The following is a 26426-nucleotide window of genomic DNA, read 5'->3' as shown; positions in this document are numbered from 1 at the left end:
TTTTTTTTTTTGCTTTGTCGCTGTCTCCCGCGTTTGCGAGGTAGCGCAAGGAAACATGCCCTCATTCAATCCACTGACAGCACGTCAACCTCGGTATACCACATCGATCCATTTCACTCTATTCCTTGCCCTCCTTTCACCCTCCTGCATGTTCAGGCCCCGATCACACAAAATCTTTTTCACTCCATCTTTCCACCTCCAATTTGGTCTCCCACTTCTCCTCGTTCCCTCCACCTCCGACACATATATCCTCTTGGTCAATCTTTCCTCACTCATTCTCTCCATGTGCCCAAACCATTTCAAAACACCCTCTTCTGCTCTCTCAACCACGCTCTTTTTATTTCCACACATCTCTCTTACCCTTACGTTACTTACTCGACCAAACCACCTCACACCACACATTGTCCTCAAACATCTCTTTTCCAGCACATCCATCCTCCTGCGCACAACTCTATCCATAGCCCACGCCTCGCAACCATACAACATCGTTGGAACCACTATTCCTTCAAACATACCCATTTTTGCTTTCCGAGATAATGTTCTTGACTTCCACACATTCTTCAAGGCTCCCAGAATTTTCGCCCCCTCCCCCACCCTATGATCCACTTCCGCTTCCATGGTTCCATTTGCTGCCAGATCCACTCCCAGATATCTAAAACACTTTACTTCCTCCAGTTTTTCTCCATTCAAACTTACCTCCCAATTGACTTGACCCTCAACCCTACTGTACCTAATTACCTTGCTCTTATTCACATTTACTCTTAACTTTCTTCTTTCACACACTACCAAACTCAGTCACCAGCTTCTGCAGTTTCTCACATGAATCAGCCACCAGCGCTGTATCATCAGCGAACAACAACTGACTCACTTTCCAAGCTCTCTCATCCACAACAGACTTCATACTTGCCCCTCTTTCCAAAACTCTTGCATTCACCTCCCTAACAACCCCATCCATAAACATATATATATATATATATATATATATATATATATATATATATATATATATATATATATATATATATATATATCTTTCTTTTCTTTCATACTATTCGCCATTTCCCGCGTTAGCGAGGTAGCGTTAAGAACAGAGGACTGGGCCTTTGAGGAACATCCTCACCTGGCCCCCTTTTCTGCTCCTTGTTTTGGAAAATCAAAAAAAAAAAAAAAAAACGAGAGGGAAGGATTTCCAGCCCCCCGCTCCCTTCCCATTTAGTCGCCTTCTACGACACGCAGGGAATGCGTGGGAATTATTCTTTCTCCCCTATCGCCAGGGATAATGTTGATATGTATATGTGCATATATACATATCTATATCTCAACAAATACACAAAGACATACACATATACACATACGTACACATTCACACTTGCTTGCCTTCATCCATTCCCGGAACTTCCCTACCCCGCAGGAAACAGTATCTAGTATATGCATAGAAAATTTATTTATATATATATATATATATATATATATATCTAGTATATGCATAGAAAATTTATTTATATATATATATATATATATATATATATATATATATATATATATATATATATATATATATATATATATATATATGAGAGAGAGAGAGAGAGAGAGAGCGAAAAAGTCTGACGAATATTAAATGAAACTATTCGCTAGGTGAAGTTAGCGCTCGCGTCGTGCAGTGTGTGTTTGTGAGTGGAAACGTTAGTATGTAAAGCGTGTTTCTGTAGTCAAATGTGAATGTGTAAGTATGGGTTGATAAGGTTTTAGTCGGGCTGAGTATCTGACCTATGTTGTGGTGGTGATGATAACAGAGAGGTATGCACACATAAGGGTGACTGCTCCTCTCTCTCTATGTCAGACGCTTGTTCCAACTGGGACTCCCTCATGGGGTTAACCACGGCAATAGTCTCTATAACTAGTGAACTTAACAGCCTCTTCTTAACCTCTAGTGCCTCGCCCTTTACAGGCCACTGGCAGAGGGTAACTTTAGCGCAGCGTTTGCAGAAGCTCCTACTTAATGTTCCTGCTGACTACTAACTAATGTGTCTACTTAATGCTCCTGCCTTCTACTCCCTAATATTTCTACCTAATGCTACTGCCTGAATGTTCTTACCTAGTACTACTACCTATTGCTTTTTCTATTTTGCCATAGAACAGGATTAACGCTTAGTGCTCACCGCAGGAAAATCAATCATGAAGAATGAGCTGTGTGAGTTATGTGTTGTCAAGTATTATGTGAAACAAGAAGAGATTGAATGTTTGTGGACAGAAAGCCAGTAGTCTACATGTGGGTGAGACAAAAAGGAAAGACAGTTGTTTGGATCAGAGAAATGCAACTTAATAACCACTAAAGTGCTGGCTCACTACGGAACTGTCATTAACCCTCCTGATACCCAAGCCGGTAGTTTTGGTAACATACCTTCCTGGTCGTTGGCTGCTTACCAACTAAGAATCAAAATAATATTGCTTCATCAGAAGTTGGAGAAGCTGAGGTGTGACGAGTGTCACTTGGTGCAAGTGCAGATGAGGCAGGATGGTAAATTTTCAGTTTAGGGACCACAGAAATCACGTAGTTACGGAAGAAATACATATCTGTAAAGAAATTCTTCATACTGGAAGACATGGAGACTGGAGTATTTACTTGGTGGTCTAGTTTTGATCTGCATCTTATTGGGGTTGGATATTGAGTAAATTTAGTTTTTTGCTGTTTGTTCAGTATGTAGAGGTCATGATAAAAGTTGTGGAGCATGAATTTGAGCATTATATTTTATAGAAACATGATGGAATGCACAATGAAGAATTTTAAGATGGCTCTTGATAGGCATGTTTACTTTGTAAGAAACTACGCAGGTAGTGATTGATTACATGGACCTGCAGGCCATGGCTTCCAGCAGCTTGTTTGACCACTGACCTAGCTCATTGGTCTGTGCCCAGCTGTATGCATGGAAGGCTTCCAAAGACTACTCTAGGTATACTTTGGTTATGTTCATATATATATATTCCCCAATAATTACAGCAACTTTCTTCAAAGGGAAGAGTTAATAAATCCACTAAGAAAGTAATACAATAGAATTACCATATTTATATTTTGCCTCAGAGCCTTGTATTGCCTCAGAACCTTGTTCATGCATTAATACAATAACCAGTCATTTATTTGGTGTGAATGTTGTGTTTGAGTATCCTGAGTGTGCTTGTTGCTTCCTTGGCATGATGTTAGAGTTGGACTGGGATGTGGCCTTATGCTTACACACTCCTTTATTATTGATTGATGTTTGTTTAGCGCTGTATGTTGTTAGATGAAAGGCAGTTGAATCGACAAAGAAATTTAACCCCTACTTTCTTATGAAGTGGCTTAGCATTAGTTAGTTCATGACTTAATTGTTCTATTACTTATATGTTATGAAGATGATTTAATGAAGTACAGTATGATGTTTACTGTAGTAACAACAGATTGATCAGTTTGAAATTTACTTTATTGATCTGTAAAAACTACCTTACATTGTACTTTTGCTGTTTTATTAAAGATGTAATTAGCTTTTTTATTAACTAAAATCTGTAAATTATGTTAGCTCTGTGTTATGGTATTGATTTAATTTGAATTGTTTTACAGGTACTTAAGAAGTAGCTGGACTCTATACGACAAGCTCTACTGGGGAAAATGTTTTCATTAAAAGCCATCCAGAAGAAAAATGAAAGGAGTGCGAAGTTGCACAAGCAGCCTCACAAATCAAAGCCTCCAGCCAAAAAGTATGTGGATGTTAAATGTAAAAATTTTAATCTGAAGTGGTATTGAAACTACTGAATTTCATAATCACTGCGTGTTGTGTACTTGATGAAACATGAAAACAGGAATTGCAGAAATGGACTCATTAATGCAAAAAAAGAAAAATGGGTTAAACTTAAATCACATTTTTAGCTTAGAAAGATTATTAAACAGCATGTGATCAATAGAGATTCAGTTCGTTAGCTGAGAGAACTTGTTAAACAGCATGTGATCAATAGAGATACAGATTGTTTACAGGATTGATGTTCCATAACCTTATCCCTGGTAGTTAAATCATGTTGTAAGATAGTTTACGGGAGTTTAAACTCAGATACTTTTTTAACGGGCATTCCTTTTCTTTTCCTAACATCAATGATATTCAAATTGTTGGTCAACAACAGTGATATTGTTGGTCAACAACAATGATATTGTTGGTCAACAACAATGATATTTAGCTGAATAGTTATGAGAGAGACCACGAATGTTGGTATAGGTAATAGAAAAAGAGACAGGTCTATCAGACGGGGAAAGGTTATGGGGTTAGACGGTACTACTGTTGTCTGAGCCCTCCCTATCATTACCAGTAGATTCTGATGGGAACCCTGAGATTCTTAGCACACCACAATACCAGGACATACTTAAAGTAATATTTTAAATGTGAAAGTTTACAATTCATGTTGTAGGAAATAATGCATCAAAGAAACCTTGGATACTGCTGTTATACTTCTTGCATTATTATTGCTATGTGAGGAGGTTAAAGGAAAGTATAGGAGTTGACATATAGGACAGATTTAAGTAGAACTAATCTTTCAATCTACTCTGATATATTTTATTAAGATGTGGTGTGGCTTGAAAGATTTGAGCAGTTAACATGGATTACTTGAGAAGTGAGTATGGATTTTACTGATTTGGAGAGGAGAAACAATGAAAAATAGAAGAGATAATACTTTTGGAGGAACTGTTTGATAAAGAAAAAAACAGAATATTGAAATGGCATGAGTATGAATAGAGCATGAATAAAAGTTTATCCAAAGGCATATGTTAATTATATAAAGACAGTGAAAGGTGTGTGTGAGTAATTACCAATTTGTACCGTATGGAGAGGAGGTGTGTATGTGTAATTACATGTGAGTACTGTACAGAAAGGGAGTTTGACACTCATGAGGCCATATCTCTTGACTGTTCTCTACTGTTGCTCAACCTTTTAAACTTGTGTATGTTGTCCACATTTATGACATCCTCTTTCATTTCATTTCATTAATCTGTTGTCACATTTATGACATCCTATTTCAGTTTATTTCATTCATCTGCTGTCCACATTTATGGCATCCTATTTCAATTTATTTCATTCATCTGCCACTCATGCTGTTAAAGTACCTCCTTGCTTCTATTTAACAAGTGTCTTGTCCAATTTCACATTGTCTTCTCATAGTCTTATCCTTACATCTTTTGAAGAACTGTCCTCTAGGTACATCTTGAATCTTGTTTCAAGACAAAAGTTGTGATTAGGTCACTCCTCACTCTTTATTTCTTCCATAATGGGCAAATTTAAGAGTTCTAGCCTTTCGCAGTGCCTCATCTCTCTTAATCCTGGTACCATCTTTGTTGTCCTCCTTAGGACCTCTTTTAGCTCTTTGTGCTTCTTTAGGTGTGATGACCAAGCTTGAGAAGCATTACCTAGTTATGTATGATGTGAACAGTGTACTGAATATTTCATTATTCATATACTTAAAAGTTATTCTGATATTTACCAGCACAGTTTCTCTCCTTTACCATTCTCCTATTATGGGACTAGGATGATGGGTTATGGACAGTGTCAACTTTGTATTCCCTTTGTCACACAGGATTGCAATGCTTACATCTTGTGAGATGATAATCATTGTTACAATCTGCCTCCACCACTTTCACATTAAAGGGTGTATAATCAGCCCATAGGCCCGTTAAAACAGATAACTCTGAAATAACAGCTTCTGTTAACAGAGATATTTGGGCTAGACACAGATTCCCTTACAATCTGGCTTACATCTCCTGACAGGTGATGGCTGTAATAATACCTACACTTTCCCTTCTCCTCAAGTTGGTCAAATACCAAAGACATATGAAAATATATAAAAATATATTTATAATAGTAAAATACATGGCTCATAGTGCCATTGTACAAAGGCAAAGGGGATAAGAGTGAGTGCTCAAATTACAGAGGTATAAGTTTGTTGAGTATTCCTGGTAAATTATATGGGAGGGTATTGATTGAGAGGGTGAAGGCATGTACGGAGCATCAGATTGGGGAAGAGCAGTGTGGTTTCAGAAGTGGTAGAGGATGTGTGGATCAGGTGTTTGCTTTGAAGAATGTATGTGAGAAATACTTAGAAAAGTAAATGGATTTGTATGTAGCATTTATGGATCTGGAGAAGGCATATGATAGAGTTGATAGAGATGCTCTGTGGAAGGTATTAAGAATATATGGTGTGGGAGGAAAGTTGTTAGAAGCAGTGAAAAGTTTTTATCGAGGATGTAAGGCATGTGTACGTGTAGGAAGAGAGGAAAGTGATTGGTTCTCAGTGAATGTAGGTTTGCGGCAGGGGTGTGTGATGTCTCCATGGTTGTTTAACTTGTTTATGGATGGGGTTGTTAGGGAGATAAATGCAAGTGTTTTGGAAAGAGGGGCAAGTATGAAGTCTGTTGGGGATGAGAGAGCTTGGGAAGTGAGTCAGTTGTTGTTCGCTGATGATACAGCGCTGGTGGCTGATTCATGTGAGAAACTGCAGAAGCTGGTGACTGAGTTTGGTAAAGTGTGTGGAAGAAGAAGGTTAAGAGTAAATGTGAATAAGAGCAAGGTTATTAGGTACAGTAGGGTCGAGGGTCAAGTCAATTGGGAGGTGAGTTTGAATGGAGAAAAACTGGAGGAAGTGAAGTGTTTTAGATATCTGGGAGTGGATCTGGCAGCGGATGGAACCATGGAAGCGGAAGTGGATCATAGGGTGGGGGAGGGGGCGAAAATTCTGGGGGCCTTGAAGAATGTGTGGAAGTCGAGAACATTATCTCGGAAAGCAAAAATGGGTATGTTTGAAGGAATAGTGGTTCCAACAATGTTGTATGGTTGCGAGGCGTGGGCTATGGATAGAGTTGTGCGCAGGAGGATGGATGTGCTGGAAATGAGATGTTTGAGGACAATGTGTGGTGTGAGGTGGTTTGATCGAGTGAGTAACGTAAGGGTAAGAGAGATGTGTGGAAATAAAAAGAGCGTGGTTGAGAGAGCAGAAGAGGGTGTTTTGAAGTGGTTTGGGCACATGGAGAGAATGAGTGAGGAAAGATTGACCAAGAGGATATATGTGTCGGAGGTGGAGGGAACGAGGAGAAGAGGGAGACCAAATTGGAGGTGGAAAGATGGAGTGAAAAAGATTTTGTGTGATCGGGGCCTGAACATGCAGGAGGGTGAAAGGAGGGCAAGGAATAGAGTGAATTGGAGCGATGTGGTATACCGGGGTTGACGTGCTGTCAGTGGATTGAATCAAGGCATGTGAAGCGTCTGGGGTAAACCATGGAAAGCTGTGTAGGTATGTATATTTGCGTGTGTGGACGTATGTATATACATGTGTATGGGGGGGGTTGGGCCATTTCTTTCGTCTGTTTCCTTGCGCTACCTCGCAAACGCGGGAGACAGCGACAAAGTATAATAAAAAAAAATATAACATAGATCTCTCTCTATAGTACTTAGCATCACTCTGGCAAATTCACTGGCCTCAATTATATAACATTAGAGTTTGAAAGGACTGAGATGTGCACAGATTGCATTATACATTTACCAGCAGCTTTGTATGACATCCTTCCTCTTAACCTTGGCCATCTTCCATTTTCTATACAGTTTCTCAAAGAAAACTGAATAAGCTATAATTGGTAACTATAACATTTATTGGTAAATAGGGGAGATAACTGTAACATCATATTAAGGCCTTTCCCTCAATACCATCTTTATTACTCTATGTTTACTTGGGTTGACTTTCCTCACCTACGTGTCAGGCAAACTTTGGGGCCTGTTTAGGTCCCCTTTTAAGCTGATGTAATTGTGCTTGCTTTTTACTTTTCGAACATATTTAGATATGAGTCCATACCTTCTTGCAAGTCATTTGTATAGATCAGGGAGAGGAATGGTCCCAGAACAGGAACTTGGTAGCACTCCATTGGTGACCTTGACACATTTGGACAAGGCTCCTTTGATAATCTTGTATCCATTGGAGGAGTCTTCCCCTTATTCCTGCCTTATGATCTAGCTTCTTAATCAGCCTCCTATGCAGTACAGTGTCAAATGGTTTCTGGCAGTTCAGGAACAAACAATCCACCCAGCCTTCCCTTTTGTCAAAGATAGAAATTCACTCTCTTTTATATATCAAAGAGTTCATTCGTATGACATCTTCCTAAAACTGAATTGTTTTTCATTTATGTAATTTCTACTTTGTAGGTCATCCATCCATTTGCTGTCTAATTATCTTTTCCAGTACTTTGTAGACCACACTCAAGAGGATTGGTCTACAGACCAGTGCCTCTCCCAGTCTCCTTTCTTACAAATGGGTATGACATTTGTCATTTTCCACTTTCTTTGCAGTTAGGGTTTTTCCACTGACATCTTTTACAGTGTTTTGAGAGGTCTTTCTAATGTATATGCATGCATATTCAGTATATATGGTGAAATTTCATCTGGACCATGAGCCCTGTATGGGGTCAAGAGCTTTTTTTTTTTTCTTTAGAAAAAGACATCTCAATGTTTAGTGTGTGTGGGTGTGGAGAAGATTCTGTTTGATCCATCTTACTCCAATGGTAGGTACTTCAGGGGCCATATCTGTGTGATGTTTGATTTTACATAGGCCATCTTGTTCTGGTAAAAGTAATAGGAGGCCTTTGAGGTGAACTTATGTATGCAAGCCATTTTTTGTGTCATGTCCAATACATAATATTTTTTCTTTAGGAAAAGGAAGAGGAGTGCTGCAACAGCTGAGGTACAGGAGTCTATGAACACAGCTCATAACCTGAAGTCTGAAGGAAGAAGTATGTTCAAGAAGTCCAGGAAGCAGAAGATATTAGCAGATAGTGTAACCCTAGATGTAAATGGAACAGAATCTTGTAATTCATCACAACCTGTAGTGCACAAGGCATCCCCCTCCTTACCAAAGGAAGCAAAAAAGAAAAAGTATAATAGGACTGAAAAGATTACAAAGAAAGATAAGGCAAAAAAGGTATCAAATTCTTTTGTTCCACACATGAAGAAAAATAACCTAGGAAAGTCTTGTAAAGCTGATACTTCAGATAACAGTCAGGATGGTGGGGAAAATGCTCAAGCTGATACCTCAAATAACAGTCAGGATGGTGGGGAAAAAGCTCAAGCTGATACCTCAAATAACAGTCAGGATGGCGGGGAAACTGCTCAATTCTATAAGATTGGTGATAGTGATAGAATACAGAATTTGTGCCACGATTCTGATTCTGATAGTAGCTTCATGGATATAAGTAATTTGTGGAAGTTTGTTCAGAAAGATAAACAGAAGGACGATACCATTTTAGAAAGTGAAAGCTTTTCAGAAAAACAGAAGGACGATACCATTTTAGAAAGTGAAAGCTCAAAGGAAAAGCAGACAGGCATACAAGAAAAATCAGGTACTTGCAGTACCCTGAGGCAGCGTGAAAGAACAAAGAAAAAAGAAGAACTAGAAAATAAGCTGAAACTAATAGGAGATGTTGTTAGTGCAATAGGAACTTTTAGAGACACTCTTGTCATAGCCTTGAGTCCTGGATCAGCCCTTTACATCCAAGGTGTATTGCACATCCGTCCTCTAGTCGGCACTGTTAAAGTATTGGGCTACACACTGCAGCAACGGGAGATGCAGACAATGTATTCCTTTGCCACTGGTGCCTTACTTTGTTTATGTACAGTGGATGCTTACATTGTAGATCCTTCAGATAAGTACCTGCAGGATAGAGGAATACCATCTGGATGGCTAGAACATGTCAACAGGAAGCAGGTAAATTAAGTATTTGAATACCATGCTTAGCTTAATTTGAATGGAGAACTTTAATTGGCAGTACTCAGTATTCACTTCTCAGAGGTACTGCTTTGTCAAGCAAGGACTGTGCTATTTTTCGACAATGGTAAGTTGGCGCTGTATCCCTTTGCAAGGTTTTGTACAGCTGTCCAGTCCCATTGTCCTAAGAGATGTCATCTTACACACTGGGAGGTATATGATAGCTTTAGTTGAAGGGAGGTGAAATCAAACCAAAACAATCGTCAGTACGAGGCACTGCAGCATACTAAATGTTGTTGTCATTCATGATAGCTTTAGTTGTATTGAGGTGAAATCTTATCATATGAAACAATATTACATGAAGTCCTGTGAAATATATGATGCGGAGGTCTACAGACCTCCTCATCATATATTTCACAGGACCTCATGTAATATTGTTTCATATGATTGTTGTGAAATCCCATTTCCCTCTTTGTAATCTAGGAACACAGCTTTGTATAGTTACCAATCTTATATATCTTTTCTTAGGTTGGGTTTCATTTGATTTCTTTGTTATTACTTCATTAGGTGCTCAGTCAGATTCACGCTGTCCATGATCACTTTTTATTCCCAAAGGGGGTATCACATTTTATTTTTCATTCTCCAGATGTCTGTATGTGAAGATAACATTGGTATGAGTATTGCCCCCATGAGTTTAAGTGGGCTCAGTTTGATGTTGACACAGGAAATGTTAATGAAAATACTAGAAATCTTTCTTCATAATTCTTCTCCCAATGTTCACTTGATTGTTTCATTCAAATTTATTAGAAGGCATTATGTCTGTGAGTTTTCACATTTACTTTGCAGCCAGTTTGTGTAGAGTATTTGTTCTTTTTTTTGTGTTCTTTCCTTTATTGTCCATTGGGAAGCTGTGTTTGAATGTGTAGTCTGTATTGCTCATCATGCTGAAATAAGGTTGATGAATTTTACCCATTTTTAGCATCATTATAGTCCTCTGAAATGTCCCAAGTGAATGGTATCAGTATCTGTTCAATAAGTTTTGTATTTGATAAAATGCTTTGTTTAGATGAATTTGTTGGATTAGATAGTTTAGGAACATAGATTTGCCAGATAACCATTTCCTATAAGAGTGTTTATTTTTAAACTCCATCATTAAGTTTTTATAAAAGCTCAGAACTACTAAAACATTTTGCAGGCTGGACCACTTGGAATAATTGAGCTGCAGAAGTACTATCCACCTGTCTTAAGACTTTTATCACGAGCTGGATATAAGAATCTTTTCAAGACTAAAGGGTATCAAAATACGTGGTCTGAAATGGGAATAACTGTCGTCACAGAGGCAAACTGCAGGGAATTTGGTCTTTTAAACGAGGTTCCAGAATGGATGAATATTATGGACGCAATCAAGACTTGTTGGACTTGTGGCAGTGGTAAGCATAGCATTTTTTGGATCTGAGAATATTAATTAAAGTCTTTGGACAATTCTGTTGATTAATATGAGAGTAAATGTGAATAAGAGCAAGGTTATTAGGTACAGTAGGGTTGAGGGACAAGTCATTTGGGAGGTAAGTTTGAATGGAGAAAAACTGGAGGAAGTGAAGTGTTTTAGATATCTGGGAGTGGATTTGGCAGCGGATGGAACCATGGAAGCTGAAGTGAGTCATAGGGTGGGGGAGGGGGCGAAAGTTCTGGGAGTGTTGAAAAATGTGTGGAAGGCGAGAGCATTGTCTCGGAAAGCAAAAATGGGTATGTTTGAAGGAATAGTGGTTCCAACAATGTTATACAGTTGTGAGGCTTGGACTATAGATAGAGTTGTGCATAGGAGGGAGAATGTGCTGGAAATGAGATGTTTGAGGACAATATGTGGTGTGAGGTGGTTTGACCAAGTAAGTAATGAAAGGGTAAGAGAGATGCTTGGTAATAAAGAGAGTGTGGTTGAGAGAGCAGGGTGTTTTGAAATGGTTTGGTCACATGGAGAGAATGGGTGAGGAGAGATTGACAGAGAGGATATATGTGTCAGAGGTGGAGGGAATGAGGAGAAGTGGGAGACCAAATTAGAGGTGGAAAGATGGAGTGAAAAAGATTTTGGGTGATTGGGGCGTGAACATGCAGGAGGGTAAAAGGCTAGCAAGGAATAGAGTGAATTGGAACGATGTGGTATACTGGGGTTGATGTGCTGTCAATGGATTGAACCAGGGCATGTGAAGCGCCTGGTGTAAACCATGGAAAGTTCTGTAGGGCCTGGATGTGGAAAGGGAGCTGTGGTTTCAGTGCATTATTACATGACAGCTAGGGACTGAGTGTGAACGAATGGGGCCTTTGTTGTCTTTTCCTAGCGCTTCCTCGCACACATGAGGGGGAAGGGGGTTGTTATTACATGTGTGGCGAGGTGGCGATGGGAATAAATAAAGGCAGACAGTATGAATTATGTATATGTCTGTGTGTGGATATATATATATGTATACATTGAGATGTATAAGTATGTATATTTGTGTGTGTGGACGTGTATGTATATACATGTGTATGTGGGTGGGTTGGGCCATTCTTTCGTCTGTTTCCTTGTGGTACCTCGCAAACGCGGGAGACAGCGACAAAGCAAAATAAATAAATAGATAAATTTTTTTTTTTTCCGCTGTCTCCCGCGTTTGCGAGGTAGCGCAAGGAAACAGACGAAAGAAATGGCCCAACCCACCCCCATACACATGTATATACATACGTCCACACACGCAAATATACATACCTACACAGCTTTCCATGGTTTACCCCAGACGCTTCACATGCCCTGATTCAATCCACTGACAGCACGTCAACCCCGGTATACCACATCGCTCCAATTCACTCTATTCCTTGCCCTCCTTTCACCCTCCAGCATGTTCAGGCCCCAATCACACAAAATCTTTTTCACTCCATCTTTCCACCTCCAATTTGGTCCCACTTCTCCTCGTTCCCTCCACCTCCGACACATATATCCTCTTGGTCAATCTTTCCTCACTCATTCTCTCCATGTGCCCAAACCATTTCAAAACACCCTCTTCTGCTCTCTCAACCACGCTCTTTTTATTTCCACACATCTCTCTTACCCTTACGTTACTTACTCGATCAAACCACCTCACACCACACATTGTCCTCAAACATCTCATTTCCAGCACATCCATCCTCCTGCGCACAACTCTATCCATAGCCCACACCTCGCAACCATACAACGTTGTTGGAACCACTATTCCTTCAAACATACCCATTTTTGCTTTCTGAGATAATGTTCTCGACTTCCACACATTCTTCAAGGCTCCCAGAATTTTCGTCCCCTCCCCACCCTATGATCCACTTCCGCTTCCATGGTTCCATCCGCTGCCAGATCCACTCCCAGATATCTAAAACACTTTACTTCCTCCAGTTTTTCTCCATTCAAACTTACCTTCCAATTGACTTGACCCTCAACCCTACTGTACCTAATAACCTTGCTCTTATTCACATTTACTCTTAACTTTCTACTTTCACACACTTTACCAAACTCAGTCACCAGCTTCTGCAGTTTCTCACATGAATCAGCCACCAGCGCTGTATCATCAGCGAACAACAACTGACTCACTTCCCAAGCTCTCTCATCCCCAACAGACTTCATACTTGCCCCTCTTTCCAAAACTCTTGCATTCACCTCCCTAACAACCCCATCCATAAACAAATTAAACAACCATGGAGACATCACACACCCCTGCCGCAAACCTACATTCACTGAGAACCAATCACTTTCCTCTCTTCCTACACGTACACATGCCTTACATCCTCGATAAAAACTTTTCACTGCTTCTAACAACTTGCCTCCCACACCATATATTCTTAATACCTTCCATAGACCATCTATATCAACTCTATCATATGCCTTCTCCAGATCCATAAATGCTACAGACAAATCCATTTGCTTTTCTAAGTATTTCTCACATACATTCTTCAAAGCAAACACCTGATCCACACATCCTCTACCACTTCTGAAACCACACTGCTCTTCCCCAATCTGATGCTCTGTACATGCCTTCACCCTCTCAATCAATACCCTCCCATATAATTTACCAGGAATACTCAACAAACTTATACCTCTGTAATTTGAGCACTCACTCTTATCCCCTTTGCCTTTGTACAATGGCACTATGCACGCATTCCGCCAATCCTCAGGCACCTCACCATGAGTCATACATACATTAAATAACCTTACCAACCAGTCAATAATACAGTCACCCCCTTTTTTAATAAATTCCACTGCAATACCATCCAAACCTGCTGCCTTGCCGGCTTTCATCTTCCACAAAGCTTTTACTACCTCTTCTCTGTTTACCAAATCATTTTCCCTAACCCTCTCACTTTGCACACCACCTCGACCAAAACACCCTATATCTGCCACTCTATCATCAAACACATTCAACAAACCTTCAAAATACTCATAATACAAATAATAATAATAATAATAATAATAATAATAATAATAATATGATAGAGCAGGAGAACATTGATTTGGATATGAAAATACTGCAGGTACACCACTGATTTTCCGGCACTTTTGGTTCCAAAGCCTTGCCGTATTAACCATTTTGCCAGACCAACTGTGATCATGTAATAATAATTCATCGACACACCTCTAATCCACTAATTATACATCTCCCATGTTTCTAAAGTATACCATGGACTGCTAGAAATTTGAATTAAACAAATATTAAATGTGAATTAAATAATTGAATGAAATACAGGTACTTATACACCTGCTCAGGACTGAAGTGCTTGTCAACTACGAATTTCACAAATTCGTCCTCATACTCAGCAGCTCCTTCGTGGTTTGCAGACCGCTTTTCTCTGCACACTTTATTCATGGAAATTCCATGACGCTTCTTGAATCTTTGAAGCCATCATTCACTATAGTCACACTCATGTTGTAATTTAAGTTCTTTATGGAACAACTAAGCCTGGTCCATTATCGTTCTACCTGAAAAGTCCACTCCATCACTCCGACGCTGTCAAAACCATTCCATCATCACTCGATCATGCTCAGTACTCTTACCATCTTTCATAGTTTTTCTAATCATCATTTGCTTCTTGGAATCATTGTCCACATAGAGTTTCAGTATTTATCTCTCTTTGCTTCTTAATATCATAAACAGTTGATGAACCAATACTGTAGATGTCACGCAGCTTATGCACCGAAACACCACAGTCCATTTTTTTCAACAGTTCTACTTTATCTTGGATCAATGTGGACTGGTGTTTACGTTTGACACCACGAGTGACACTCTCATATGTCTTAGAAGCCATATCTAGGGTTAGATTTAAGCAAAATAAGGTAAGAATGTCACAGAATTTCAGTATCACCCCAACAGTGCAGTGTAAAGAATGTAAATATGCATGCCCTACTACACACAACGTCATCTGTGGCCGCCCAGTAAGCTAGTCTGGTGGCTGCGGTGATTTCAAGTTCTCTCATGTAAATTTCTCCGAACTAAAGGAGGTACCGAACCATCAGTTGCCAGAAATTCAGTGGTGCACCTGCATTCATATCAAAGGAGTCAGTTATGGAGATAAGTCCTCTCTGTGATCAGGTCTGAAGTGAAATAGTGTAAAAGAAAAAGAGAACATGGAAAAAAGGTGGAAGGATTTAAGTAGGTAGTAGTTGGTAGGCAGCCAATGACTAGGCAGGTATATTACCAGTAGTACCTGCCTTTCTCTCAGGAGGGTTAGTGACATCTGCTTAGTGAGCCAGCACTTTAGTGGTTGTCAAGTTGCACTTCTCTGACCCAGATAGCTATCTTTTCTTTCTGCTTCACTAATATGTAGAGTGCTGGCATTCTGTCCTCAAACAATCTCTCCTTGGCATATGTAACATTTAACATCACTTAATGCATGCAGCTCATTCTTCATAACTCTAGATTTTCCTGTGGTTAGCACTGTATGCTAGCCCAGCCTTTTGGCTAAATGGTAGAAGCAGTAGTACTTAAGAAAATTTAGGCAGGAGCATTAGGTAAAAACATTAGGTAGAAGTAGTAAGTAGGAGCATTAGATAGAAATAGTCATTAGAAACATTAGGTAGGAGCCTCTGTAAACACTGTGCTAGACTTGCCCTCTGCCAGTGGCCTGATAAGGGTGAGGCACTAAAGGCTAAGAAGCTGTACTGGAGTTCTTTATTCATGGAGACTGTTGCCATGGCCACCCCCTTGAAGGAGTTCCAACTGGAACAGGCATCAGAGATATAGATATATCGACTGAAGATTTAAGTATTTAGTGTTATGCAAAGTCAGCTGCATGTAAAGAGTCAAGTCTTTGTTTTTAGGAAAAACATGAGAAGGTTAAGAAGAGTGTAGGATAGTTCTAAGTTTGAATGAATGTGTGACAGATGCTGGAGCCTTGATATTTAGATTATGGTTTAGAAGAAAGGTGCTAACAGACTTGCTTTACTTTACCTCAATGAAAATACAACTGAAACCTTCCAAAATATGATATTTGTTACTTAGATTTGATGTGTGCATGCAGAGGAATGATTTCTAGAATCTGCATAGTTTAATAAATATAAATGTAAAGGCTTAACTTATTTTTTACAGTGCCACGTGTGGTGGTTTGTGGAGCAAGAGCTGTAGGAAAATCCACGTTCTTCAGGTACATCAGCAACAGCCTACTCTGTGAAAAGTCAGAGTCTGGTATTATGTGCCTCGATCTTGATCTAGGGCAGTCTGAATTTTCATTGCCCACATGTATATCACTTATACAATTAATAAAACCTCTGTTGGGAGCTGCATGTGTTCATCATATCAATGAACTTGCTTCTTATGCCAAACAAATATTAGTGGGTGAGACAAGCCCAAAGTTTATGCTGCAGAAGTACATGGGTGCAGTCCAGTACTTGCATCAGCTAAGTCTAGAGCAGCCATCAATCCCTCTAGTAGTTAACACAATGGGATGGACCAGAGGCACAGGTCTGGACATTATGTTAGATATCCTAAGGATCATAAAACCCACACATGTCATTCAGATACAAAGCTCTAATCATGCCAACAACTTTCCTATGGAACTGCATTGTGAAAAAGTTGAGACTGTTAAAGGAGGCATCATCACAAATGCTAATGAAACAGAGCTTAACTATAGGTTATTAGTTTATTTATCTACAATAAGAGGGTATGCTTCTCATCTTTCTTTAAAGCCAAACATTGTAAGAGATTTATCTGTTATAACTCATGTGGGCCAGTTTATAGACTTGTTCCAACAACAAGAGCAAAAAAAGACAGAGGATAAAACAACCAATGTGGTGAAGCTTTCATGGTCAAGTATTGTACTTCATGTTTGCGATGAGCAGATACCAAAAAAACGTATTTTGCAAGTAATAAATGGACAGCTAGTTGCACTGTGTGAAGTCAGGCATGATAATGTAGAAACTGTGGGTCCAAACCTCCCAAAGCAGCTGACAGAAGACTCAGACTTTGGGAATTTAGCAGGCTGGGGAATTATCAGTGGCATTGACCCAGAAACTCAAGAACTGTACATCCTGACCTCTCTTCTGCCCGAGGTGGTTACCACTCAAGTAAATGCAGTAATTATGCCAAAGTTATTCCTACCAGAGTCTGCTTACAAGCTGTTTTCATCAGGTAAGTTGTGCTCTTAATAATTATGTTTATTTTAATGCAGTCATTCAAATGTTTCCCATTTTCAAATGTGGACTTAGGAGGAACACTCCAAACATTTACAGCCAACTCATATTTCAAACATATATTGACATGCCTAGCTTTACAATTCACTCATTACAGTGTAATAGGTAGATCTTTTTTCATCAGTTTCACTTGGATATATTCTTGTTATGAGTTTCTCATGCTGTCAGGTCTTCCTTTCCTTCCCTGTCAACCTGTTTTTATTACACTGCTAAGAATTTTGATAATAATTCTGTAACCTCTAATAACACCATATCCATCTCTTTAAAGAGTCATATGAATATGTGGGAGGTGGGCAGATTAGAAAGGGTAGTGAGTGGTGGGATGAAGAAGTAAGATTATTATTAGTAAGAGAGAGGCATTTGGATGATTTTTGCAGGTAAATAATGCAAATGACTGGGAGATGTATAAAAGAAAGAGGCAGGAGGTCAAAAGAAAGGTGCAAGAGGTGAAAAAGAGGGCAAATGAGAGTTGGGGTGAGAGAGTATCATTAGATTTTAGGGAGAATAAAAAGATGTTGTATGTAGCATTTATGGATCTGGAGAAGGCATATGATAGAGTTGATAGAGATGCTCTGTGGAAGGTATTAAGAATATATGGTGTGGGAGGAAAGTTGTTAGAAGCAGTGAAAAGTTTTTATCGAGGATGTAAGGCATGTGTACGTGTAGGAAGAGAGGAAAGTGATTGGTTCTCAGTGAATGTAGGTTTGCGGCAGGGGTGTGTGATGTCTCCATGGTTGTTTAATTTGTTTATGGATGGGGTTGTTAGGGAGGTAAATGCAAGAGTTTTGGAAAGAGGGGCAAGTATGAAGTCTGTTGGGGATGAGAGAGCTTGGGAAGTGAGTCAGTTGTTGTTCGCTGATGATACAGTGCTGGTGGCTGATTCATGTGAGAAACTGCAGAAGCTGGTGACTGAGTTTGGTAAAGTGTGTGGAAGAAGAAAGTTAAGAGTAAATGTGAATAAGAGCAAGGTTATTAGGTACAGTAGGGTTGAGGGTCAAGTCAATTGGGAGGTGAGTTTGAATGGAGAAAAACTTGAGGAAGTGAAGTGTTTTAGATATCTGGGAGTGGATCTGGCAGCGGATGGAACCATGGAAGCGGAAGTGGATCATAGGGTGGGGGAGGGGGCGAAAATTCTGGGGGCCTTGAAGAATGTGTGGAAGTCGAGAACATTATCTCGGAAAGCAAAAATGGGTATGTTTGAAGGAATAGTGGTTCCAACAATGTTGTATGGTTGCGAGGCGTGGGCTATGGATAGAGTTGTGCGCAGGAGGATGGATGTGCTGGAAATGAGATGTTTGAGGACAATGTGTGGTGTGAGGTGGTTTGATCGAGTAAGTAACGTAAGGGTAAGAGAGATGTGTGGAAATAAAAAGAGCGTGGTTGAGAAAGCAGAAGAGGGTGTTTTGAAGTGGTTTGGGCACATGGAGAGGATGAGTGAGGAAAGATTGACCAAGAGGATATATGTGTCGGAGGTGGAGGGAAAGAGGAGAAGAGGGAGACCAAATTGGAGGTGGAAAGATGGAGTGAAAAAGATTTTGTGTGATCGGGGCCTGAACATGCAGGAGGGTGAAAGGAGGGCAAGGAATAGAGTGAATTGGATCGATGTGGTATACCGGGGTTGACGTGCTGTCAGTGGATTGAATCAAGGCATGTGAAGCGTCTGGGGTAAACCATGGAAAGCTGTGCAGGTATGTATATTTGCGTGTGTGGACGTATGTATATACATGTGTATGGGGGTGGGTTGGGCCATTTCTTTCGTCTGTTTCCTTGCGCTACCTCGCAAACACGGGAGACAGCTACAAAGTATAATAATAAAAAAAAAAAAAAAAAGATGTTTTGGAAGGAGGTAAATAAAGTGCTTAAGACAAGGGAACAAATGGGAACATCAGTGAAGGGGGCTAATGAGGAGGTGATAAAAAGTAGTGGTGATTCGAGAAGGCGATGGAGTGAGTATTTTGAAGGTTTGTTGAATGTGTTTGATGATAGAGTGGCAGATATAGGGTGTTTTGGTCGAGGTGGTGTGCAAAGTGAGATGGTTAGGGAGAATGATTTGGTAAACAGAGAAGAGGTAGTGAAAGCTTTGCGGAAGATGAAAGCCAGCAAGGCAGCGGGTTTGGATGGTATTGCAGTGGAATTCTTTAAAAAAGGGGATGACTGTGTTGACAGGTTGGTAAGGTTGTTTAATGTATGTATGACTCATGGTGAGGTGCCTGAGGATTGGCAGAATGCTTACATAGTGCCATTGTACAAAGGCAAAGGGGATAAAAGTGAGTGCTCAAATTTTAGAGGTATAAGTTTGTTGAGTATTCCTGGTAACTTATATGGGAGGGTATTGATTGAGAGGGTGAAGGCATATACAGAGCATCAGATTGGGGAAGAGCAGTGTGGTTTCAGAAGTGGTAGAGGATGTGTGGATCAGGTGTTTGCTTTGAAGAATGTATGTGAGAAATACTTAGAAAAACAAATGGATTTGTATGTAGCATTTATGGATCTGGAGTCGACATATGGCAGAGTTGATAGAAATGCTCTGTGGAAGATATTAAGAATATATGGTGTGGGAGGCAAGTTGTTAGAAGCAGTGAAAAGTTTTTATCAAGGATGTAAGGCATGTGTATGTGTAGGAAGATAGGAAAGTGATTGGTTCTCAGTGAATGTAGGTTTGCGGCAGGGGTGCTTGATGTCTCCATGGTTGTTTAATTTGTTTATGGATGGGGTTGTTAGGGAGGTGAATGCAAGAATTTTAGAAAGAGGGGCAAGTATGCAGTCTGTTGTGGATGAGAGAGTTTGGGAGGTGGGTCAGTTGTTGTTCGCTGATGGTACAGCACTGGTGGCTGATTCGGGTGAGAAACTGTAGAAGTTGTTGACTGAGTTTGGTAAAGTGTGTGAAAGAAGAAAGCTGAGAGTAAATGTGAATAAGAGCAAGGTTATTAGGTACAGTAGGGTTGAGGGACAAGTCAATTGGGAGGTAAGTATGAATGGAGAAAAATTGGAGGAAGTGAAGTGTTTTAGATAACTGGGAGTGGATTTGGCAGCGGATGGAACCATGGAAGTGGAAGTGAATCATAGGGTGGGGAGGGGGCAAAAGTTCTGGGAGCATTGAAAAATGTGTGGAAGTCAAAAACGTTATCTTGGAAAGCAAAAATGGGTATGTTTGAAGGAATAGTGGTTCCAACAATGTTATATGGTTGCAAGGCGTGGGCTATAGATAGAGTTGTGCGGAGTAGGGTGGATGTGCTGGAAATGAGATATTTGATGACAGTATGTGGTGTGAGGTGGTTTGATCCAGTAAGTAATGAAAGGGTAAGAGAGATGTGTGGTCATAAAAAGAGTGTGGTTGAGAGCAGAAGAGGGTGTTTTGAAATGGTTTGGTCACATGGAGAGAATGAGTGAGGAAAGATTGACAAGAGGATATATGTGTCACAGGTGGAGGGAATGAGAAGTGGGAGACCAAATTGGAGGTTTAAAGATGGAGTGAGAAAGATTCTGAGTGATTGGGGCCTGAACATGCAGGAGGGTGAAAGGCGTGCAAGGAATAGAGTGAATTGGAACGATGTGATATACCGGGGTCGACGTGCTGTCAGTGGATTGAACCAGGGCATTTGAAGCATCTGGGGTAAACCATGGAAAGTTTCGTGGGGCCTGGATGTGGAAAGAGAGCTGTGGTTTTGGTGCATTATACATGACAGCTAGAGACTGAGTGTGAACAAATGTGGCTCTTGTTGTCTTTTCCTAGCCCTACCTCGCGCACATGCGGGGGGAGGGGATTGTCATTTCATGTGTGGTGGGATGGCGACGGGAATGAATAAGGGCAGACAATGTGAGTTTTGTACATGTGTATATATGTATATGTCTGTGTGTATATATATATGTATGCATTGAGATGTTTTTTTTTTTTTTTTTTTTTTTTTTTTTTTTTTTTTTTAATACTTTGTTGCTGTCTCCCGCGTTTGCGAGGTAGCGCAAGGAAACAGACGAAAGAAATGGCCCAACCCCCCCCCCCCATACACATATACATACACACGTCCACACACGCAAATATACATACCTACACAGCTTTCCATGGTTTACCCCAGACGCTTCACATGCCTTGCTTCAATCCACTGACAGCACGTCAACCCCTGTATACCACATGACTCCAATTCACTCTATTTCTTGCCCTCCTTTCACCCTCCTGCATGTTCAGGCCCCGATCACACAAAATCTTTTTCACTCCATCTTTCCACCTCCAATTTGGTCTCCCTCTTCTCCTCGTTCCCTCCACCTCCGACACATATATCCTCTTGGTCAATCTCTCCTCACTCATTCTCTCCATGTGCCCAAACCATTTCAAAACACCCTCTTCTGCTCTCTCAACCACGCTCTTTTTATTTCCACACATCTCTCTTACCCTTACGTTACTTACTCGATCAAACCACCTCACACCACACATTGTCCTCAAACATCTCATTTCCAGCACATCCATCCTCCTGCGCACATCTCTATCCATAGCCCACGCCTCGCAACCATACAACATTGTTGGAACCACTATTCCCTCAAACATACCCATTTTTGCTTTCCGAGATAATGTTCTCGACTTCCACACATTTTTCAAGGCTCCCAAAATTTTCGCCCCCTCCCCCACCCTATGATCCACTTCCGCTTCCATGGTTCCATCCGCTGACAGATCCACTCCCAGATATCTAAAACACTTCACTTCCTCCAGTTTTTCTCCATTCAAACTCACCTCCCAATTGACTTGACCCTCACCCCTACTGTACCTAATAACCTTGCTCTTATTCACATTTACTCTCAACTTTCTTCTTCCACACACTTTACCAAACTCAGTCACCAGCTTCTGCAGTTTCTCACATGAATCAGCCACCAGCGCTGTATCATCAGCGAACAACAACTGACTCACTTCCCAAGCTCTCTCATCCCCAACAGACTTCATATTTGCCCCTCTTTCCAGGACTCTTGCATTTACCTCCCTTACAACCCCATCCATAAACAAATTAAACAACCATGGAGACATCACACATCCCTGCCGCAAACCTACATTCACTGAGAACCAATCACTTTCCTCTCTTCCTACACGTACACATGCCTTACATCCTCGATAAAAACTTTTCACTGCTTCTAACAACTTGCCTCCCACACCATATATTCTTAATACCTTCCACAGAGCATCTCTATCAACTCTATCATATGCCTTCTCCAGATCCATAAATGCTACATACAAATCCATTTGCTTTTCTAAGTATTTCTCACATACATTCTTCAAAGCAAACACCTGATCCACACATCCTCTACCACTTCTGAAACCACACTGCTCTTCCCCAATCTGATGCTCTGTACATGCATTGAGATGTATAGGTATGTATATGTGCGTGTGTGGACATGTATGTATATACATGTGTATGTGGGTGGGTTGGGCCATTCTTTTGTCTGTTTCCTTGCGCTACCTCGCAAATGTGAGAGACAGCGACAAAGTATAATGAATATGAATAAATGAATATGTTTGATATTAAGGACAACTTGCTGGTTCCAATTATTTAATCAAAATGCATTACTGAAGTTGAGCAGATCAGATTGAGACATCTGAGCATCTGAAAGAGCACTTGCTCGGTAGGGGGTTAAATTACTATATTTCCTTTAGAAAAATAAAAAGTATATATGAGGATTTGCCCATCATAAGACATATGAGGCTGGCAGGTGCTCATTTAGAGTAATACTCAACCATACAGCAGTCCACTTAGGTGTGTGAGATATCATGGCGCATCACTCCATTTCGATTTATCCAATGTATGCATCTCTTCCTCCTGAATGTTCTGGCCCAAAAACTCATAGCCTCATCTCATTCCAGCTTTCTATCTCTTCATTCTTCCTATCCCTCATGCTCCCTCCACTTCTAACAGGTATGTCCTCTTAGTCGTCCTTTCTTTACTCATCCTGCCAAAGAGTTTGCTTGTGGGGATGTAATGGTTTATAGAGCAGCATTCAGTTGCTATTACTGCTTAGCAGTTTGTCCCTTTATCTTTAAACATATGCTGATATCAGATCTAATATGTAATCAGTCCCAAAAGATTGTAAGATTAAATTTTTTGTTTTGCTTTCTCAAGAGTGGGACAATCTCCTTCAGTATAGTTGGAATGATATCCAGGATTGCTAATTCACTCCTCAAGATTCTTTTACCCACCCCTTATGCATTGAGTGGTAGACTTGGTGAGGTGAGAACTGTATGTTACTATGGTCTTGCAGAATGATAACAAAGGGAGTGAGAGAGGTTGTTGCTATGAATTTGAAATGTGCATAATGGGTTATAAAGTTTTTTCAATAGTGAACTTATTGTCCAAAGAAAAGATCCTTTTGCACATCAAAACAGTTAGATTTTTTAGCAACTGTTATTTTTAAAAACTTTATCTGAATTATGTACATTTTCGTCTTTTGTTCATTAACAGGAGAAGCTCCGTACCTACATCGTCAGATACGGGAAGGAGCTGGACAACTTAAAGTAGAACGACAGATAAAGCCACGAATTCATCATTCTATGATTGATTGACTTTTGTGGATGTACATTACAGTACTTAAAGAAATGCAGGACATGTTTTCTCATGCATTAAATATGAACTCATGAATATTATGGTGATATAAACGATGGCCATACAATATTTGTCTGGCAAAATTGATAGTACAGAGTCTACAGTTTTGTACAACCAGTACTGCTTTGCAATTAGGATCATGTATTTGAAATGTTCACACGTTAACATAAGTCCTTTATCATTTGTTGAGTTTTATGTGATAAACTACATAAACAAAGTGATAAAAAATACTTTAGGGAAGCATGTAAGAGCAAAGAATATATAAACTATTTTCTTCATTTTTCAGTATAAGAGTGAAAGTTATGGAAGAAGTTTATTCTTTATGAAATAATTGGAATTAATCTTGTGGATATTTGGTAATGGTTACATTTTAATGAGCAGTCATCAGTTACCTTGCATAAGCTCTGACAAATGGAGGATTTGGCTTAAATGGTAAGCTAATTGAGGAATTGAAGTTTTTACAGTGACCAATATGGCATAGGCATACATGTCCAAGTCATAACCATCTAGGTAAGAAGAAAAAGGTAGGGAACAAAAATAATCAGAGCTCTTCAGGTTTTTGTAGACCTAACTGAAAGGTAGGATCATTATATGAAGTAGGAAATATGAAGGAAGGATGGAAGAGAATTCTAAAGGTTCACTGTATAGGGAAAGTAGATATTGAATCCATCAATTCTTGAGTGGCAAATCTATCTGTCTATATCTCTGATGCCTGATCCCAACTGGAACTGCCTCAAGGGAAGTGGCCACGGCAGTAGTCTCTATAACTAATAAACTACAGCTCTAATGCCTCACCCATAACAGGCCACTGGCAGAGGGAGTCTAATGCAGTTTTACTGAAGCTCCTACCTAATGCTCCAACTGACTACTTCCTGATACTTCTGCCTAATGGTCCTACCTACTACTTCTACCTAATGTTTCTGCCTAATGCTTCTCCTAATGCTTGTTGTAGACAGATTCAGTTATGTCTAATACCTATTAAAATGGATTGTAAAAAGACAATTCCTACTGACATCAACCTCAAGTTTCCACAGAAAGTATGGGAGGCAGGAGCCAGATGTGTGCCACAGGTCCAGATCTGGGAGGCAAGGCACACACTGATAGCTCACAAGGTGGTGACTATAATGATGTCAGGACAACAAGGAGAGGGTAGCAGCATCACAGTAAACAGAAAGGAATGGTTAGAGAAAGGTAATTAATGCCTAAAGAATGAATGGGATGGAAGACTTTTGATTACACTCTGGTTTATAGAGAGGTGATGAATAAAAACTAGTAGATGTTAAATAGCTGCTCACAAGAAAAATGTGTATGACAGTTGTATAACACCCAGCTTATGGGAGGAAAAGTTTGTGATGTTAATAAAATGGGGTTTCCAAGATCTAATAGACAGTATGGATATGTCCAGCATGTTAATGTTACTATAGAGTTGAGTTGTGCTTTTGTATAATGGAAGATAACAAATGATGTTTAGAAAATTGTATAGACAGAAATTGCATTTTAAGACAATTGAAATCATCCAAGTTACTGCTTTCCCAGTCTCAGGTGTTGCATAGGTCCAAATCTAGAGGAGATAAGTTCATTGCAAGAAAAAAGAGTTATAAAAGGAAGGAAATTAGGTTGAAGCATATGAAATGGAGTCATTAGCATCTGTCATCTGTCAGTAAACTTTTCACAAATAAATGTTTTCTTCAGAAATCACAGATTCAGTTGAATGGAACTCTGCAAAAGTGATCTTTGGAGGGTAATTTCAAATTTCCCTTATTTCATGTTGATTTGGACATCATAGGGCACAATGTTGTTTATTTGGTTGTGTTCTGTCATTGTCTATAAACTTTTCACATTGTAACCATATAAATTTGTGGGTCAGTTGAACTGAAACTTTGCAGAAATGATCAATGGATGGTTCTTTATTTTGTTATCCTCATTTCCTGATGCTCCATCCAAATATGGCCACCACAGGGCCAAATGGTTTGATTGGCTAGAATTTACAAATCTGGTTAGAAACCACAAAGCAGATTTAATCAAAACTTTAAATTCATGATGTAAATCAAGGGTTGTCAGTGATCAAGCAGTGGTTATGTCCAGTAAGACATGTGCATTAAAAAGTGTTAATTTAGTGAGGGAAGCAAAGTAGATGAGGATATTGTATGTTATCTTTGTTCATCCTAAAATAATGGAACGTTGACAGTCATGTATGTTTGCATCCAGAAACAACCTTCTTTGTCAAAGAAAATATTTAGACGTCAAATGAAAATAATTGATGTGGAGTAATGTATTTTTGTACTTGTTAACCTTCTTTATTTTCTTAATGGATCCTAAGTTTTAATAACTGTTACTTGAGACAATGTACTTTTACTGACTCTAAATCATGTTGAATAGGTTTTATATTGAATATATGAATGTAATTTTAA

General features: G+C 39.7%; 1 protein-coding gene across 3 annotated transcripts; it reads left to right on the top strand.

Moving 5' to 3' along the window:
• Positions 1-1599: 1599 nt before the first annotated feature.
• LOC139756322 (polynucleotide 5'-hydroxyl-kinase NOL9-like) lies at positions 1600-26426 on the top strand. Of its 3 annotated transcripts, none has more exons than XM_071675632.1 (6): positions 1600-1685; positions 3596-3732; positions 8709-9759; positions 10955-11189; positions 16338-17375; positions 23875-26426. In XM_071675632.1, exons 2-6 carry the CDS (start codon positions 3644-3646, stop codon positions 23973-23975), a joined length of 2514 nt encoding a protein of 837 aa, XP_071531733.1. In that variant the 5' UTR covers positions 1600-1685; positions 3596-3643; the 3' UTR covers positions 23976-26426. The 3 variants fall into 3 exon arrangements, with proteins under 3 accessions (XP_071531733.1, XP_071531731.1, XP_071531732.1); XM_071675630.1 differs by having other exon boundaries at positions 1647-1726; XM_071675631.1 differs by having other exon boundaries at positions 1675-1800.

This window comes from Panulirus ornatus, chromosome 21 (genome assembly GCF_036320965.1).
Source record: "Panulirus ornatus isolate Po-2019 chromosome 21, ASM3632096v1, whole genome shotgun sequence".
In the NCBI taxonomy this organism is placed as follows: domain Eukaryota; kingdom Metazoa; phylum Arthropoda; class Malacostraca; order Decapoda; family Palinuridae; genus Panulirus; species Panulirus ornatus.
The sequence above is the reverse complement of the archived record's forward strand: the minus strand, read 5'-3'. Positions and strand labels throughout refer to the sequence as shown.